Source organism: Varroa destructor, unplaced genomic scaffold (genome assembly GCF_002443255.2).
Source record: "Varroa destructor unplaced genomic scaffold, Vdes_3.0 BEIS01000004.1, whole genome shotgun sequence".
Taxonomy (NCBI): Eukaryota; Metazoa; Arthropoda; class Arachnida; order Mesostigmata; family Varroidae; genus Varroa; species Varroa destructor.
In genome coordinates, this window is record NW_019211457.1 from 8,281,456 (window position 1) to 8,301,639 (window position 20,184).

Below are 20,184 nucleotides of genomic sequence, written 5' to 3' on the forward strand. Positions count from 1 at the left end.
ATGCACTATGCGCAGCCCATCCTTTGCTACCCGCCACAGAGCCGAACCGAAGAACAAACAATGACTTTATTACTCCCCCATATCTAACCAATCCCCCATATCCCCCAAGCTACGTACTGTGTAACATGAACAAATGAATTAGCAACACCTTCGCGACTCTCGTGTATCACGTAGCTGGTGCATTAAATTGGCATTTATCTTCGTGTAAAAGTAACTTGAACTTACTAAGCTTTACAAAAAATTGGTATAATTTATTCACTCAATAATATTATAAAATAATAGTGATATCATAATACTGATGATGTGAACTGAAAAAGTCACAGACTCGATGTTTAACTGCCTTCATATAGATGTCTGTTAGATAAATATTGATATGCATGTTTATATGTATGTGTATCAAATTGTGTAAGTGGTATCTAAATTAGAAGATGTTCTTATCTGCTCGTCTTTCGCTCCTTACTACGTAAAATGTAATGAAATCAAGCTATTTTACCCTAACAGTCCTGCTACGATGAAGCATCGACACACAAAGCAAGTATAATGCAAATTAAGGCCATGTGTTTCTATAAACATATAGTTTAAGTAGGTATACATGGATAGAAGGATGCTAGCACAAATAGCGTATACACGAATATGCTGACCTATATAATGAGGCATATCTTCCTGTATGACTTCTTATCTAAAACTCTTCACACAGGCTTCTAGAGAAATTCACGAGCTATATAGTAATAAGATGGCTTGAGCGTAGTACTTGCTATACGGCTTAAGGGAGCCAAATATTCAACACTCTGCTCGCTTCACCCGCAAGATCCGACACGTTTCATCCGATGATCTCTTTCTATAATTTCATTGATAAACGTTTTCGAGCCACAATGCTAATTATGAAGTGGCTAAGGCTTATGACGAAGTATGACACTGAAATGTTTTACAAAATAATAACTTGCCATAAACTAGAAGCTGGAATATACGTGATTTTTTAACCGAGTTGTGCGAAACTCTTAATCAAGTATTTGGTCCATTTGATGATATAGCGGCGTCATAAAGAATTGAGGTGGCATCCCGAAGCTGAGGGGGCGGGCAATGCCCCGCCTAGAAACGGTCACAACGAATTAACACACTATTAGGTATATAGCAGATACAACAAATTGCAACTTGCTAGTGTAGGTCCACAAAAAAAAATAATGCGATTTTGTTTGATAACAGCATTAAGTTCTCAAGTAGAGTACGAAGTCAAAATTTGTTTTCGTAACTGTCAAATCATTTATAAAATCAAAAACTCGTTGGAAATCTATGGGCGATCATGACATCATTTTTCTCAAGTGCTTGATATCATGCATCCGAACAAAGATCGCTTCAAATTAGCTTAAACCAGGTATTCGCTTGTTGTAGAAGATTTTCTTTCATGTCAGAACAAAGAACTGGGTTAGCTCCAACAGATTTTGTGGGCATATATATATCTGAGATATTTAAAGAGGTACCTTCTGTATAGAATCGGGGCAGACACAGCTTCGCCCATAGGAGTCGGTCGGAAGGCACATAAATGGGCAGCCACCTCGACGAACCTCGCATGGTGTTCGAACTATACAATCAAAGTTTCTCAAGTTAGTATGCTGAAGTTATTGTTCAAAAGAATAGCGTAGTTTTTCAATATCGAAAGCTACGGAGCCAATACAAGAAAGCGTCGGATATCAGCACCAAAAAACAGCGACAGCTAGCCAGAACACTGGAACTCTAATACTTACTTTTGGGGCAGTGTTTAGGTGCGATTGCTATGGAATAAAGGCGCGAACTTCCCCCACTCACAGGAAGAAAACGCGTAACTTGGATACTATTGCCTGTGCTGTTCGCCCTATCAATCATAAAAACCACTGGAATCTCCCAGTCCGTCCAGTAGATACGCATCTCTGTTATAGGGAAAACAAATTGACAGGCATATTTTTTAAAAATTAGCTTTTACAAAATTACGTCTTTTTTTTTCGATGAAAAATATAGTAATCAAGATTATTAAACAGATATTGTAAAATGCAGGCTTTAACTAACACGAGTCCTCTAGCTAACAGTCAATCATAAACGCCGATTTACATACATAATATAGGAGGATATATATATATATAAAAATAGGGTAGTATTAATGCTTTATCAATCTGTGGTAATGTTTCAGCCTAGTCTCAAGAAGAATTCCAGTTTTAGAGCTTTATACAGGTGTAATTTTTTCGAGTTATCATACACGTTTGAGGTGAAGATATTAGGCTGCATTGAGCAGAGTCTTTTCAAACTGTATTCTGGAATACCATATATGAACAGGTAGTTACCCTATTTCCATGACTTCTTTCTTTTATTATGAACTGCTTTGGGGCTAAGTGTTAAACATTCAAGTGTAGTATGGCAATTTTTTAAGAAAAAACGTTAATTTTTTTACTCTGGCCGTTTCCTAAATTTATTTTTTCGAACTCGAATCTGTTTACTTGGCCATGGCACGTTGCTTAAAGCTATTTTTATCCCAAAGGTCACACCAAGACTTCTAGGCACTTGCAAAACATTACTAAAACCTGTGCCAATATTTGCACAGAAGCGGGTAAAAAAGGATATATATATAGATGTCTTTAGCGGTTGTACGACCCGTGCAGGTTAGGTACGCGACGATTTTTTTTAATACAAAGCTGTTTTCTCGCTGACCATTTTGCTGACCGATTGCATTAATTAAACGGGTGTCAATAAGTTGTGGTCGTCAATTTTCTAAGCAATAGGTAACAGCTTACAGTACTTACGGAACATGGCAATTCCAAACATTTTTGAACGTAAGGCTTGGCCTGTATGGATAATCCTCCTATGCCCTCCGACAGTGCCCGCTAGCGAAGGATCCAGTGAAACGCATTCAATTGTCTTTTTGCCAGCGTCAGTCCAGCAGAGCTCATCGGCCTGATTGAAAGTCGTTGCCGGGTCGAATTGAAAAAAGTAGATTAAAGACAATGACGTTTTTTTTCAAATGCAAACATCAAAGCCATTAAACGCATTGTCGTAATATAAAATTCAAAATAGAGCTCGAATAGAATAGATATCTGGTCCATCTTGCGGCGTACCCGGTAGGTGCCTCTCTACAAAAGAATAACTATAAGGCTCATTTTTTTTCGCAATTTAATTATTGGTGTTTTTTACCATATCTGTGTATATCTGTGTGCGATCTATCATTTGAGACGTTTTACCAGCTATTCCTGTATATTTATATCGTCGTGACAATTCGGTATATGAACTTGGACAGACACATACGGATAATGAATATCTGTTTATTCTGCTCACCTCTGCGTCAACGGCGAGCATGTTTGGTACTTCGAGTTTTTCGGAGACAAGATTTCTACGCTCCGTACCGTCCATCGAGATTGAGCCGATACATGGGGCGATCAAGCTGCGGTCGGTGAAGTACACTTTGCTGAAAAAAGATTCACTCGGACTCAGATACACCCGAATGTTCGATTTATTCGAATATAGGAAAAAACAATAAGGTACAGGGAAACAGGCAACGGTCTCCCAATGATGCCAAATGGCTTACGTTAAAGGAAACCATCTGTTGGATGGCAATGAAGAAAAATGTGCCATATTTGTTCATCGTTAAGCATCTTGAGAATTTCGCTTTCTTAAATTTAAGTTACTGCATAAAAATAAAGCTAGCATACCCCCTTTGAGGGTGAATGGCTATCCCTCGCGGATTGTCGAGCCCGACTTCAAGCAAGGTGTAAGTGTGGCTGAAATTATCAATCGATGCTACTTGAATTTTCCGCAGCTCAGAATCTACCCAGAATAGGTTCCGCGACGATGGGTCTACAGCGATACCTTCGGGCTGTTTCAAACCTAATCATAGAGGAATCACAGACAGATGTATTAAACATCTCTAAGGCCAAGGCAGTCTCGTATTAAAGCGTAGCTTATTTAATGTGTTCTTCCAAGAATCCCATATGTAATGAACCAAAGATAAGCATATTATTTTGCTATGGGTAGCTGCTTAGCTTTTTTTTAGAACGATCGTTAGCCACACTGGAACCGTGACAAGGAATAATTACTTTTCGGATATATCATGTAATTAATGGCTACTATTGAGTAATACTTCTGTTGCTGGTCAATCTTACCAGTTATGACTTCTTCACGATATTTTCCATCGGTTCTGGACCGGAAGATCTTCCCATTAATCGAGTCTGTCCAGTAGATGAATTCGTGATCGCAGTCTACTGCTATTCCTACAATCTGCGAGTTTCAAAGTGTCGATACGCAAAGTTGCTACTTCATTTAATTAATGCCAATTGTAAAATTTAATGTGAATTGACGTTGGTAAAACTACCTGTTTGGGTTTAGCGGGACACGCTTGCTTACCTCAGACGTGTCATCCCCTAGCGTAACAAGTCTTGCTGGTGTCTGCTGCCCAGACGGAACGGTCGGAAGTTCGAGGATGGTCATACCTAAAGTCATACCCAAAAAGAGATAAAGTATTGCTTGTTGTTATTATGCTCATTTGACTTGTGCTTGGATAAGGCGGTACCGAATGTAAAATGCTGAAACATAGAAGAACAAGCAGGGCAGTCCAATTCAGGCACCACCCTTTGAAGTGTTGTTTGATGGAAGCCCAAATATAATAAACAGTGAGTCAGCAAATTCGTAACCAACCTCTAGAATATATTAGGCGGTCATTCATATGCCGGGATCGGTCAAGACGATCCTCTTTAGTGCAATGACTACCATCTCCAACGTATCCTGGTTTACAGCGGCATTGGGACGCGACACAATGCGCCCCTACTGGGCATAACCTGGGGTTGTCGTCACATGTAACGGGCCGGCAGTCTTTTACACCATCGCCGATCGTTCCTATTATTGTCAAGCAGAGTTAATAGGTTTAATTAGTTACGAGCTAGGTAATGAATAGGAAAAAAAAATTATTTGCAAATTAAATGTTGTTGGAATTAAAGCGAATTACTGCCCACAAGCAAGGTCATCTTTGGTTAAAAAACATCAAGCGTGTTAGTACGAATCACCTCAACGTGGATATTTGAAAAAAAAACCACTTACTGGTAGGCGCTTTGAAAGTCGAACTTTAGAATAGTACATTGTATTAAAGTTTTACCTTGCATACAACGGCAGATGGATGTCTGGCCGTGATTCACGCAATAGGCCATTCGGTGACAGGGTTGTGAACACAGGGCGGGTAACAGACCGCCCCCAGATGACAGCGCGATACCGCGATCTTGCGGATCACCTTATCACAAAATAATAGCGTAAAACGTCAATTTGTTTATGAGTTAGAAGTATAGCCTTGGTGACATAAAAACAGTAATAATATACGATGAAGTTTTGAAAGATAAAGAGCGTATTTTCATATTCATTTTCATTTTGACAATGCTAAGGTTATCTAACAGAGAGCAAAACGAACCCCTTGCAACAATTAAAAATGGTCCTTCTACATTTTGAGGATGTTTATCTCAGTTCTCTTTTTTTTTTCCACTCACTTTTAATACACTTTCATCTCTTGCTGCTTAAACAGACCTCAAACGAAGACTCTCAAACTACCACAAGACTTCTGCGCTACCCTATGTATATTTTATTAGTTTAGGTTTATTTCCTAGGGATTTTTTTCGACTATTTCGTCAGCTGTGGCTGGTCTGTATGTGAAACGGAAGAACCAATAACAAGAGTTGGACTTCTTGAAATAGCAAGGTTAATACTAAAATATAGAATACGTCAACAAGCCGGTACAAACAGGTAATACCGCAGTTTAGGTTAGCTGTTTTAGACATTTTGTTGACTCTTTCGCTAAATACCACTAGCTCATCAGCAAAAAGTAACCAAATTTCGTTTGCACAAATCTGTATTTCTTCTGTCAGGCGAACAACTAGACAGATAAACTCTTGCGTATTTTAAGTTTCCTAAAAGAGAAAAAGTACGCGAGGCGTAGCTGATACAAAATACACATTAAAGTAAATCATCGCACTTAAACGAACACATATTTAGTAAGCGGTTTTTTCAGAAAAAATTTACTTGCCACTTGGATGGGAGCCATTGCCATATCGGGGGCTGATTCGGATTAATTCACACATTCGGTTTCCGGTATCGCGAAATCTCTCTTCGCACCTGCAGAAGGGACCTCGGACCGAGTCCACGCAAATTGCGTTTGCAGGACACATCGATGGATTTTCTGCGCAGGTCCTAACGCGTGGGGTAACATCTGAAATGATTTTGTGACATAGGGTACGATTAACCTAACAATGGCCTTTGGATAGTTCATAATGAGATACTTATCTAGCAATAATTTACACATGTACATGTGTGTAAACAGATTAGAGGTTATTTCCTAAAAATTACGTCTATACTGCCTTGGAAGTGTGTTTGAAGACAAAAATGCTTGATTAGTTTTATAAGACCCGTTGGAATGACACAAAAGCAACAATGTACATTCTAAGACGTCTGAAACCTGCTTTAAGACTCATTTATTTACAGAGCCTTGTTTTCTTTTTACTGTACAAGTTAAATAAACAAAAAAATGACGACTGTATATAGCAGTAATTATATTTGGAAAGGTGTCTAACTACAGAAAACATTTTTTTCTCGCTAATGATACGTACCGATAAAAAGTGACACACTACTCATTCTATAGACTCGACACAGATTCATTAACATTACAAAGGCATAGGCTTTACAGGACTTCTATGAAAGCCTTAACAGTTCTCTAAAACAGTTGACGCAATCTGACCCAGGTGCCGTAGCAGCACATGAAGGCTTTGATTCTCCTTCTCAGCCACCTGCTGCGTTTGGCTAACGAGTTCAACCACTCTCACGCCTTTTTCTCGTTTTTTTTTTCAAGACAATTTCCCCGCATTGGAGAACTTGATCCGCAATTTCTGTTGATTTTTTATACACAGCTTAAAATTTAATAAATAATCATTCAAATTACTTGGCGGAATAGTTCCCCATACTACTCATGTTCTACTAAATGTTCTTCTACGGATTGTGTCTTCGACCAAGGCCAAAGTTGACTTCTTTTTTGTCTTTCGTTTGCCACGTAGTTCATAATGAACCATATGCTACTAACGGACGCATCTTCCTCTGCGAAATTCGGCTCCTTGATCGCAAAGACATCGATAATCGGCGTCGCCATTTGGGACGCAGAGGGCGTCGCCACAGTCGGCCGTGTCGCAGGGATCGGCCGCAAGTTTTCCTGCAATAACAAACGATCCGAAACGACTGGTTTAGTATTATTGGATATAGCAGGACGTCGTCACCATCGTGTAAAAGTGACGTGCTTAACTAATAAATTTTGTAACAAGTAAGTAGTTCAACTTCGACGACGGGCAGAGTCACAACTAATTTTGTCCTCGACAAGAACCGTCCGGAGCAATACATAGCGGCTTGAGCACTGGACGTAAAACTTGTAATTTGTATTTATTTTAGGATAGCTGCATTAAACACTGCAGTTACATTTTTAACATCTATGTAATAAAGATTTAGCCACATAATCTGCCAAAGGGAAGAAACAAACACTATTAAATAAATCAACATAAAGCTTTCGAAAGCAAGATTACATTTTGAGTCTATCTTTCCTCAAACGAGCTTTTCTAGTTACTACAAAGGCACCGGTAACAGTGGAGATTCTGAAAACCACCTGATAAATTAGCTAGCTGGGCGAAAGGTCTAGTCTTCAGACAATTCATCGGTAGCGAATACGATCGCTTCTGTCTTTTTACTTACTGACGTCTTCTGCTGGAAGAAATTAACTAAATGTCCCGCACGCAGTGACGGAGGTTAGGTAATTTACGTACCATACGAAAATTTACTTACCAACTCGAATATCCACTTCGGCGTGCATATGCACTCGCCCTGGGGTAGTTCTTTCGTCGGCCCGAACGCTCGCACGACTCACGATAACCCTGTTTGTGGGAATCACAATCGGTCTTGCTCTAATGTCTCAGCGATTCTAGATTCTAACTACATAGTCTCGTGACTAAATAGGAAACAAAATAAGACAAGCCAACACGTGTCTTCTAAAATAGATAAATATGGCGCATGTCTGAGAAACGCGTCCCTTCTATTCGTAAATTGTCGCAGGTCGATGGCTTTGTACGGACACGTAATACGTGAATCTGCCGAGCCACATGCCTATAGCTTTGTATCCGAATGTATCGTGGAATAGGAGTCTCTGACTAATTCCGTTCGCACTCACTTGTAAGGATCGTCCAGAAGGTCTTCGTCGCATGGGTTTAATTCAAACCTGCGATCATATTCGAACGTTTAGTTATCTACTTTCAATTGGCTTATCTTCACGAAACGAAGTTAGTTTGTAACTTAGTACATATGACTATATTATTTGATAGTTCACTATGGGAGTAATTAATTAGTACGACGCATACATGATGAAAAGTTCTAGCTCTATTTGTACAGTGATATTAATTAAGAAAAATCCAATTAAGGACCGATATTTTAGAATTTTTTTATTTACGATATTACACAAAGGTATTTCGGCTACCAAACAAAACAAGTAATGGCGTTGTATTGTTTTGTACCTGATGTACTGAAGAACATTGTAGGTAAGAGGCTCCAAAGGCGATTCAGTATTTCTATAGCGTGAATCGTTCTCAGAAACAAATTGCAGCTGCTGACTCGAGTTCGATCGAAGTTCACCCGGACGAATTTGGTAAAATACGTTTACGTATTCTGGTATCTAAAAATAATTCGTACCAGATTTTTAGTTGTATTGATACGTTATTTAACAGATAGCCATATATTCTAGTTTATTATCAAGAGCCTTATTTAGGTAATTAAAATGCGGTGAGTGCGTACCTGTAGCCTAAAGTGAGGCGAAATCGTTGGTAGCGAACCCCTTATAATGGTCTGCATGCGAACAATATTATCAAAGCTTAAACCTGAAAGTGATAAATAGAAACGGAGTATTGACGCTATAGTTTACACTAAAGAGGCGTAAGAACGGCTCGTTTATAATATTTAGTTAAAAAATCGACGATAGAAACGTGTTTGTAGGCAGGGAACTAGTGGATTGATATGTATTGGTAGACCTGTAGATTATTTCTTCGTAGACTCCGTACTGGCATTCAGAATCAGTGCAACTATTCAAAATAACGCATAAAACCTAGAATGAATTCAGGGCATCACAGATTTTCATTTTGGTGCTCAGGTGTTTAGCTTCGTCCTATTTTTTTTAGATGCAGTTGACCAACGCAGCCTTAGCTAACGGTAAACGGTAGAGTTCGTCAATTGTAGTTACTAATAGACTATATAATTGTAAAAGGAAAAGGCTAAGCTACAAACCTTGGAAGGTTTCCTCAATGGTTACCCGGTGACCATCCTTGACAAAGGTCACCTCCGTTGAACGGTTGAGTCGGCCAACTGATAGAAGAAAACCGGACTTTCCGCCTAAAATAGCAATTATTGATCTCTTTTATTATTGTCGGCTCCATCTGAATATTCATAGGGTTAGGATATCAAGTTGTATTTTTGTCAAGGTGCGTAATTCAAATATCTACCGTCCTTCCGAACCCATCGGTCGTATCGTAGAAATAGAGCAGGCTTAAATCTTTCAACTGGATAATTTCTGTATACAGTCTGTTAGTACGGAAAACAAGAATATACAAATTTGTTTTAGGGCAAAATTTAGGTGTCTCTTGCATAGGCCCCCGTTATAATCTTTTCAATATCCTTACCGTTAGGGGTCTTTCCGAACAGCCAATGGAGTCCACCACTGGCGGCAAACAACGACTGCAAAGGTACAAAAAGAAACAAACAGACATGCTAGTAGACACGAGATTTCTACTTGGCAATAAGACTATCTAAGTTCGACCTTGCTTCAGAGTGATTGAAACTCGCAGGCATAACAATAGTCCTATATCATGGTGGAAAAAGACAACGAGTTCACCACAAACTCATTCATAAAGTGGGCACAACCACTAGAATTAGGCACTAAATAAAAGGCCTCTCATGTGAAGGAAATCGCAGGCCAAATATTTGCCGGAAACAAACATTAGATCAATATTTAATTAACCAGCACATTTGAAAAAAAGCAAATTATGATAATTATTATGTCAATAGATTATTTTAAATTATGATTGCTGACATTTTACTAACGCAACGAGAACTGAGTTAGTAGTACTCACAGATATCTAAGCCGGTACAAATATTTTTATTAATACCTGAAGATCGTAAATGAGTTCCGGCTGCTGAGCAGACAGAGACAGATAGGCGATACCCGATGAAGCATTAGCAAACCCATACAGATCGGACTGCTCCAAATAGCGACCGTTGAGTTCACCTATTCAAATCGAGTAGAATTTAACTTATTTCGATGTCAAATACCAGTTTCATACGTATAAGTTGTAGTATTGCTCAATATTTATTGTGATATATGTCAGTAAGGCAAGCTATCAACTTATACTATAGCAACCTAATTATTTCAATTTTCCGTTCCGGAAAAGTGTTTTCAAGTTCGGGCTCTCAAATCTTTATGCACACTACCTACGAAAGCTATGAGCTGCACGCATACGCCTCTGTATGCATGTCTCCTCTCCCTCCAAGCTTTATCTCATTTTTTCCCTACTGTGAAAATGCTGTTTTTATGAGAAATGTTTCGGTGAAAATATCTTGCGCTAACGTCTATGTTCAAACAAACAGTTCACGAGCGATTGACCTTTAGTACCATTTCAGTGTTGTCTCAGCCATTATCGGGGCATAGTTTTCTAATGAAAATCGTTCGATAGCCTCAAAGCCCCTAAAACACTGAGAAGCTCCTTACCAAAACTGCGTACTACAGAAACATGCTGCAGATTATCATTAAGTGCGCTACGTAGAATCCGTTTGTTTTAAGTATGCCGTTGGTGCTCTTTAGGTGGCATTCACGAACGGACGTTAAGACTATATGAACATACGAATGCTTTGACAAACCTTCAAAGCGCCCCACGATGCGATAAGCGGGAAGTATTTCCTCGTCTAGACATAGGTAGCCATCACCAACCTGGCCCCTTCCACATTCGCAGCAAAAGGCGCGAGTTTTCACGTTTGAAGAACTCCCTTCAGGATCCAGCGGGGTGTCCGCAACATCCACGTTCTAAACCACGAAGCCCAAATAGATTCACTGGTTAATGGTTCTACTTGGCAAATGAAAACACCTACAACTCCCAGTTAAGGCCATTTTCTAGGGTACGACCACCATTGTACGCTATGGAATGTAACGATGAGATTTGAGGAAATACTGCAAATGGCACTAACAAGTACCGGACTTGCAGCTTACTTTGTCGAAGCTGGCAAGCATTCTGGCTTAAAGAAGACTACAGAGTTTTTGGAGCAAAAAGAAAATGGGCTTACAGTTTTATAATATAACATACAGTTTTATACCTAAGAATAAAATTGGTTGGCAGTTGGCAAAAAACTAGGTTTTTAATAAAGGAAGCGTTTATTTTAACTGATAACTTGTACATAAGTTACTATGTGTTCTTATGTGTTCCAGCCCTGTGGGGCATTTTTTCAACCGCGGATCTCTATACTACCCGACTGCAGATTCTATGTGATGTTTGAAAAAAGTCGGTTTCGCTCATTGCCCTACGAAACCATTTGATTCCATTTATTAACATTCTGTTCAGCATTAATTCTCTGCATTACAAGGGATTTTACATGTGTGATATCAGAAAAAATTATTTCTAGGCAAAGATAAATTAAATAACCCTAAATATGTTTTAGGTATAAGGCTTACTGTGCATTTTGCTTGGGGATGGCAGGGGTCGTCGTTAGTATCGCAGGTGATCCGTGTCCCGAGTGAAGACAAAGATTCAGCCGGTGACGAAGGGGATTCGAGCGACGGACCCAACTGGAAGAGGAACGTACCACTCTCGCCGATGTTCGATCGTCTAGAATCGTAGATGAAAATGCGTGTATTAAGAGACGTATTCTGTGAATCTCAAACACAGGTTATATCTACTCACTGTAAGGTGTAATAAACTTAACTATTAGCCAAGGTAGATACACCTGGATTGATACATTGCGTTCGCTACCCCGGTGACGCTAGGCCACCTGCAGTTGGATGTATTTACTAAATACACGAGAAATGGGATTAAGTAAAAAAATATTACTCATTGTTAATTGTATATAATATCCCTGAGTTTAATGTTTATCCTAGGAATAAGTACATGCTGCTGAAATAACAGTAAGAAATATTCGTAACGTTTTATCGTACGAAAGAAAAATAAGGAACTGTAATATTTCGTAGGTATTACCTATCCAACGTAAGCATTCGCGGACCACCGGACTCCTTGAAAATGATCCGCTTTCCTGTAACCCAAAAAAAAAAAAGTAAAAATTTGCTTCTACCTAATACTGGTTCGATTTATTTAAACACTTTTAACTGATCACGGGAATATTTGTAAGAAAGAGTTTGCCAACCATAACAATTCTAACACACTGGACTATCATAGAATTTCATCTGTAATTAACAAACCTTGTCCATCATAGATGCCGGCTTGAGCCCAAATGTCGCCAGAAGGCGATGCACTCTGGCCCCATTCCAGTGATCCTATCGGGTACGAAAGTGCCACGTAACTCCGACCTTCACTACTTCCAATTGTTATCTGAAACGTATTCTGCATAGGGAACGAAACAATGGGAAACGGACGCTGTTAGTACTAAAGGAAACAACACATTCCACGCCAAAATGAGTATTCGTTTTACTTATGAACCTTATATCGGGGTTTTGTAATCATCGATCAAAGACCCAACACTTCAACCATTGGTGGTATGGTTTCGTCACCAGAACGACGCAGGCAACTGCCAAGCATTTTGAGATCTAGGCTATATGACTTTGAAACCTATTTTTTTTTTTAACAAAACTCGTATTGTTTCCAGAAAACTCGTACTGTTGATTTACCTTCTCTGTACGGATTCTTTGCGGTTGGCTTGGCTGACGCCCTAATGGAAGACGGTCACGATCGACTCCAGAGCTCGGTGCCACCTTGAACCAGGTAACGACGACCAGAGATTTTGTTGTGAAGTCTCTCTCGAAGTGTTGCGCGATCAAATTATCAAACCTGTTTAATCGAGGGCGTGTATATAGCGATTGTATTGAATTGATACTGCTTTTATATATTTGGTGCACATGTGAGTATTTGTTTAGGTAAATGCATGTTATTTGTGTCGGCTTTTCCCTAAAGAAAAGTACGTATTTAACTTACCTGATAAGCTCATCTGTATTTCGGGTTTCTTCTCTAAAGAACACTTTCCCTCCGCCAAGCGAGGTTGCGTTTATGTCACTGAAGAACGCAGCTACCGATGGCACGTGAACGGCGTCAAGAGACACAATGTAATTTGGGTATGGATGGCCAAAACTCAACACGCCATCTTCACTTATCTAAAGTGAAAATGAAGATGTTATCAGTGAGTCTGTATTAGCTTAGTGCCCGTTAATATCAGTCTGATCTTTTTAAATAGAACAGATATCTCTTTTGCTATTACTTTGACAAAATACGGATACTCTTATTTTCAAAGTCAAATGCGCATTTTACCACGACAGGAAAAAAGCCGATCTCAGTGAATCGAAGGTCGCTATATGAGTAGTAATAAAATTTTATTTAATGTCATTTAATTTTCAAGTCAATTTTGTATCAATCTGTACGTTCCCGCACACATATAAACATATTATTAGAAAAATAATTTTTCTACCATTATTTTTTATAATATTTTAAGAAAGCACTGAATTCATCCTAGCGAAGTTGGTTGAAAGTTACTTGCTTTTCTTGTAGATAACTTTATTTCTGAATGAATTTCTACATCATATACCTATACATATATATATACAGATACATATCTATATCATATACTTTATTACGCAACATTGCGGACTTGTGCAACTGCCATAAAATTTATTTTCTCATCTCATGTAACCCTAAATGTCACAAGTTAGAGCGTCAGCAAAGTCGAGGAAGGGACTTCAAGTAAAGGGTCAATACATTCGAGAAACGTTTAATAACCGAAGTCTATTGGCACAACAACATCCCTCTGAGATTTTGTTAGTCTTAATTCTATGGATAAAAACAGTTTTGAAGAACCGTCATTGATAAGCTAAGTGTTTCAACTGTACGTGAGAGACTATTGCTTTAGCTAAACACTGCTTCAATCAGCTCCTTCCAGCACGAAACGAACCACGTATCTACACCCGGGCTCGAGCCTAAACCGCACCTTATTGGTCCCTTAATTTGATAACCTAATGAGCATATTGGATAGGAGCGTGTGACTGTACATAGGTTTGTTCGTCTTATATAGCGTGGGACGCATTTTCGCCGACAATTCGAGTAAAATTGCAAATCGTATAATATAATATAATGAAATAAGCGATGTATATTTGCGCAGATGACAGAGGAATTGCGTTTTCTGGCAGTTACTGGTTGGGTTATCAGTAAAAGTTTTCAATCTGGTGGTTGTTATGTGTGTAGGTGAACCGAACTTCTGCTATAAGGTACTTGAGGTAGAGTTAAGTGTGAAAAATCTTACTTTTTTTGCAGTTGGAAACGGTTACAGATGTGTCTAGCCTATTTGTCACAGATGCCTTAGGTTTCTACCTAAACCTGCGTACGGTGAGTCTATAGTTCACTATTATGCAATTTGCAATGAAACGAAAGTTTCCGAAACGTTTATGCATGATACTCACGTGAACGTTGCTGTAAAATCGAGATTCCACCGTAATTGGAAAGGCGAGACGCAGTTCTCGCCCGGCCACACCTGACTCTAGCGCCTATGAGATTTTTAAAGGAACATTTGCAGTACGACAAACACGTTATTCCCAAACTGGTGCCTATCGATTGCTTAGGCTTAGGGGTGTGTCTGTGTGTATGTGTGTGAGTATGTGTGTGTGTGTGTGTGTGTGTGTATGCGTGTGCCACAGGAGGAGATACGTTTAATACAGCCTATGAACCTTCCACATTCGGCAAAGGTTCCGTTAGCAATGAGACTTCCCGTTTTGATAATGTGCGAATTCATCTGGTAAGCTCAAACTGGTCTCAAGTGGACTCCAGTAAAAAACGTGGTACATATACACACACAAGTAAACCAAAGCCATTCTTGTATTTACGGGTCAGGGAATAACGCACATTTTATTATGAATTAAGCTAACTGGCCCGACTTGAACCGACTGACTCACTGACCCAGCTTTTACAGGTCTCAAGACTCAAAATCGGGCTACTTTACTTAAAATTTTAACAAAATAGACATATATTCTTAGGTCATCTTTAGTATAAATTTGACATATGAAATTATTTTTTGCCACCATCTGTCCGTTCCGGTAACTTTAAATATGGCCGTGTGGTAAACGGTTCGTATAATCAATTTAGTACAGTATTTCGGCTACGAATGTAGTGTGGAGTATTATATTTTCTAGCAATAAGATGTTGCATGTGAAACCATTAAACGAACGGTCATTTTTCAGGGTTAAATCAATATTCACACTTTATAATAAGGGTCGAAACATCATGTAATTTTCTCTTAAATCGAACTCATTTGGATTAAGTTTTATAGGCAATTTGGAACGTACCCGTCCTTGACCGACGACATAAAATCGAGAAATAAACGCAATGATTTAATTAAATTAAGGAAAACTTTATAGTAAAGGCTGAATGATATATAAAGTTATTAGGGAGCTAACCAAGCAGCCATTCAAACAATGAAACCGAAATTTTGCTGCTTTCTAAAATCTAATGTTTTTGCTTAATTGTTTCTTATTTTTCAAGTTCATTTTCCATTTATTAATTATAGTTAAAAATGAGAGGGTAATCACGCTTTTGAAAAACGTATCATTATATTCTTAGTAAGACTTTACTGTTGTCGTCATACCTCGTCATCCTGGCCGAATGGGAAAAGTGGCAATGGTTGATCGGAGCCGAGCACTTCAGTAAGGCACGAAGTTAACCCAATAATAGCTAGAATTATCGAGGACGGCATCGTCGGAGGCCAGAGGCCATCAGATTGCCTAAAGCCAATCCGTTTTCTGCAACTTGTCAACTCGAACCCCATCGCCCGCACTATCCGCTTTTCAACCGAAAGCCAACAGCTTACGCCTCGGGCAATTCCACTTTAGAGTTGAACTTTAACACATCAGAACACAGGCACAAAGCGTCGTCAGTTTAGTGAGCTTCAACATTACAAAAACTCTTAAGGATGCTAGCGTCTGCTAAGACCTCTGGCCCTTGCACTAAGACACTCAAAACACAGGATCACACGGAGTTATCCAAGAGGTGATGTATCCATCGCATAAAATCAAAGCGATTTTATGTGCGTCCTAAATAGGGGCACATGTTTCTATAACGAATGGCCGTTTTTTTTCTTGTTTTTGCTGACAACAGTTTCCCACGTGTGCAAAGATCTCCTACAACGCGTCCACAGACGCTTTAATGTTATGAGCCTTACAAGTTAGCTGTTCAGCAGTTCGGCTTCTATTCGGAGTATGATTGGAATACCTTCCGTTAACTTGTAGTCGGCTATTCGGTATGGGCGACAAACACAAATGCTTCGACTACTAATTGGTCGTCTTTGATTTCGTACTGAACGCTCTTTCTGCACAAATTACTACCCTCAGTGGTACGGAATGGTAACGAAACTAATCGCCATACGTAGGTACCACTTTCAAAGGCTGGCTCGATCAATAGCACAGACCAGTGGCGGAATGACGGTGTCAACGTATGGACGAGCAACGGCCACTCAAAACTATCCAAGATGCGGGGGAGATATGTTGGCCCTTCTTCTCAGCTGCTGGCTGCCAATTTTTCTTTTCTTCGAGGTGTGCTCGTTAAGAAGGACACAAGATACGCGGCTACAATCGATCGATCGACCGCGCGCAGGCCAGAATCGTCTCGTAGGAACAGCGCGTACCTGAGCGTTACACAGCCAACCACCTTTACCATCTACCGGTCAACCACGAGTATTGGTACGCGGAGTTGGTCGGGAGGCAATGGCAAATAGCAGAGTCACAACAGTTACTTGCAGGACAGCTCGCTGTCGACGCCTTTCATGGGTGAGACAATCTTGAACCAAAAACTATGCTACGCTTCAAGTCGTTTACATACGGTAGTCGTCGGACAATCTAGTTGGAGAAACAAGGTGACTAACATACGTTAGAAGCTTCGCGCGCGACAAGATTGAGTGACCCAGAACACTGGGTGGATCGTGAGCGGCGCCTGGTTCTAACGCGATCTTAACTTGAATGGCTACTTGAGCCAGCCATCGAGTTCCTAAAACTAATTTAGCATTGTGATCACTACTGCTATGAGCTAGCTACTCATTTTTGTTAACTAATGGTCAGCGACTTTGTCTCCTCGAATTTTCCGTCAGGTCTAGTTTTCCTGCTTTATATGCAGTAGCTTTTTTCCAACTGTATCGGGACAACCAGCCAAAGGGTCCTGTCCTCGCAGCGCTTTTGGATGTTAAGGCAAGACCCACAGGCAATCAGCTAGCACAAATCGGGTCAATTTTTTTCGATCTTGACCGTTCCATTTTCTCTCGAGAACTATCACTGAGGTCGTACGCTGCTTCGCCCACTTCTCAAAAGCTCAGGAGAAGAATTTCGTGAGTTTTGATGCGGCGGCGTCCGTTCGCGAGCCACTGCCGCTACGAATAGAGAGGGCGCTCCGATCATGGTCGGAGAGAAGGAAACGGCCGGCATGTGCTATACGTTTCATGAACTCACATACAAAGTAAGTGGCACTGGAAGTACTATACAAAAACAATCACTCACGGAGAGTCTCCCTGATAGGCTTTTCGATTATTTTCTCAATAGAGGTACTGAAAATTACACACACGATACAGAGCTAGCTATGACGAAGCGCCTGTCTCCACATCGACACCGTCATAATAATAATAATATTAATCAATATGTTAGCAATAACTATTGCTACTCGTATTCATGGTAAACGTAGCAGGACCGAACCGTAATTGAGTCGAATGACCCTAAAAATAATAGCAAGATTAATGACGACCAGGCTGGTGCGCCACGGCCCTATTCATCGTCTGTAGAAACATTGCCAATGTTGAATCCGTATATAGTTAATTATCAGTGGTTACACATAAATTACAGTGACGAATGCAGTTGTCACGAGAGCGTGACCAAAATATGTTGCAGAAAAAGCGACTGATTCTTTCCGTGACGCATGAGTGAGCTGGGTCTTATGCGGCGTTATTTACAATTGATCCTCAAAAGAATAGTAGAAAAAGGCGATCTCAAATAGGCGTCGACCTTACAAACAACGAGCCTTAGAACCGTCACATGTAGTGAACACGATACTCTGTTCGCGTGTGTATACATATTCATACGCTGTTCCGATGATAGCAAGAACAATGATTATTTGAGCCTGTTTTTTTTTTTTATGCCTGTTAGATCCAAACCGCTTCGTTAAAGGTTGCCTGTTTCGAATAAACGCACACAGCTGCGCCTAAGCATGTCCGACATTTCATCATCGTTTGTCCTATAAATCGACCTGCCGATCTTCGCGTGAGGGAATCATTGGGAGTGTTTCACCAGCGTTGCTATTGAAAGCTAGAAAGAAGCAGACAGAGCGATTCGTAAGAGTCACTGCTCGAACTATGCCCAATAGGAACAGCAACTATTGACTACAAGAGGTGCATGACTAATAACCTCTTTTTTCCAATCCTTAGATGAGCGTTGTAGGTCAGTATCATCTTCATGAACATTTGCCCGCATAGGTATATCGGCTATTAGGGTAAAACTCAGATGGCTATATTGTCCCGGTTCAATTTAATCGGCCCGAACATGATCTGGCCCCAGTTACAACAGTTCCATCGAACACGCGAGCTTCGCCTTATTGCCTGGCAATTAGGGGAAGCATATGGTATTAGAACTAGATTAAAAAAAATGGCTTCTGAATTGTGGGTCGGCGTAACGGGTCAGCGACAATTGTGCAAAAGCGCAGTTGTTGCTCTCGAATGAACATGTACACACATATGCATAAATGCATACAAACGTGTATATATGTAGCGCAATAGAAACTCGTACAATGAAATAGAAGTCACAAAAGATGTAAAGGCATAGATGCTAGAAAATATAAGCTTAACGATAAGTGCAGGTAAACACGAAGCAACGCTATAAAATTAAGGAAAAATAGCAAAAAAAATCACACACATACTCACAGTTGAATAGTTGTCGGCCTACCATGTTGTATTGCAAGTAAATTAGGAGACGTAGAAGAAGCAGGACACTGCAGGAGCATGAAAACATGATACGACGTTGTACAACGATAGCCGTAGGCCAGTGCTGTAACAAATTTCTACATTAATATTGACGTAAAGATAACTTATTCGAAGCTGAGCTTGTAACCTGGTTTAAAGAACGGCACACTGCTTCCACGATATATTATTGAAAGTATAGAACACTGTCATAGTCTTGTTCATTGGTTGGTGATTTCGGTTCGAATACCTAATTCATTTTTCGAGCTTTACGTCCGATAGCGTATCTACACTGCCTCATTTGTCTCCAAGTTCAATGGGCAAACACGTCACCACTCCACTATATCACAGAGACGATTTCCGATTACTCAGTCTACTACAATCCAAAGTGATCGATCAAAATAGAGATTTTCTAAAATCACGTACCGATTTTTCTATCAAATATACATATACAAATGAAAAAATGAATCAGGACAGCTTTCGAATTTAGCAAACCATCGGTATACGACGACAATATAGTAACTGTAGATGTTTTCTTTTCAAATACATATTATTATATAAATAAGTACCAAAAAAATAAGTCCTATGGGAAGATACCGACCTGGGAACGGTACTGGCTCACAGCAGTTTACAATAATTCTCTTACTATTTTGCTGACTTGCAGTTAGTGTAGTCTCGTATATACATTGTCTAAATTAAGCCATAGCTTCTAAAGGAGTACTTACCAGCTCTTTGTCGTTAGACTCCGATTATGCAGCACTATGACTATAGAAAAAACACAGAGAGCGAAGTGAATCGCAGGAAAAAAACTCATCAAAAATCTCCATTGTAATTTTTTTGGGAAAGTAATGCTTTTCCTTAGCTAGTGCCACCCACTCGAAGGGACATGTTCAGCACAGCGATAGGCATCTATTAGATCATTAGAAAATGAAGAGCGCTCTTAGAAACTAAAGGAATTGCGCAGCTAATCGATAGTCGGCTGGTCAATGT

General features: G+C 39.8%; 1 protein-coding gene across 4 annotated transcripts; it reads right to left on the bottom strand.

Moving 5' to 3' along the window:
- Positions 1–225: 225 nt before the first annotated feature.
- Positions 226–19,295, bottom strand: Ndg (Nidogen). Of its 4 annotated transcripts, none has more exons than XM_022804055.2 (28): positions 19,159–19,295; positions 15,853–16,103; positions 14,675–14,758; positions 13,203–13,378; positions 12,899–13,058; positions 12,473–12,614; positions 12,252–12,306; positions 11,732–11,885; positions 10,927–11,089; positions 10,179–10,297; positions 9,693–9,747; positions 9,301–9,405; positions 8,815–8,897; positions 8,538–8,695; positions 8,198–8,245; positions 7,816–7,904; positions 7,070–7,195; positions 6,023–6,205; positions 5,108–5,239; positions 4,654–4,851; positions 4,363–4,448; positions 4,122–4,236; positions 3,672–3,846; positions 3,298–3,427; positions 2,769–2,919; positions 1,743–1,904; positions 1,479–1,579; positions 226–1,089 (listed from the first exon to the last, which is right to left on the bottom strand). In XM_022804055.2, exons 2-28 carry the CDS (start codon positions 16,030–16,032, stop codon positions 1,003–1,005), a joined length of 3,417 nt encoding a protein of 1,138 aa, XP_022659790.1. In that variant the 5' UTR covers positions 16,033–16,103; positions 19,159–19,295; the 3' UTR covers positions 226–1,002. The 4 variants fall into 4 exon arrangements, with proteins under 4 accessions (XP_022659790.1, XP_086843134.1, XP_022659789.1 ...); XM_086987008.1 differs by lacking the exon at positions 19,159–19,295 and adding an exon at positions 16,426–17,543; XM_022804054.2 differs by lacking the exon at positions 19,159–19,295 and having other exon boundaries at positions 15,853–17,543.
- Positions 19,296–20,184: the final 889 nt, after the last annotated feature.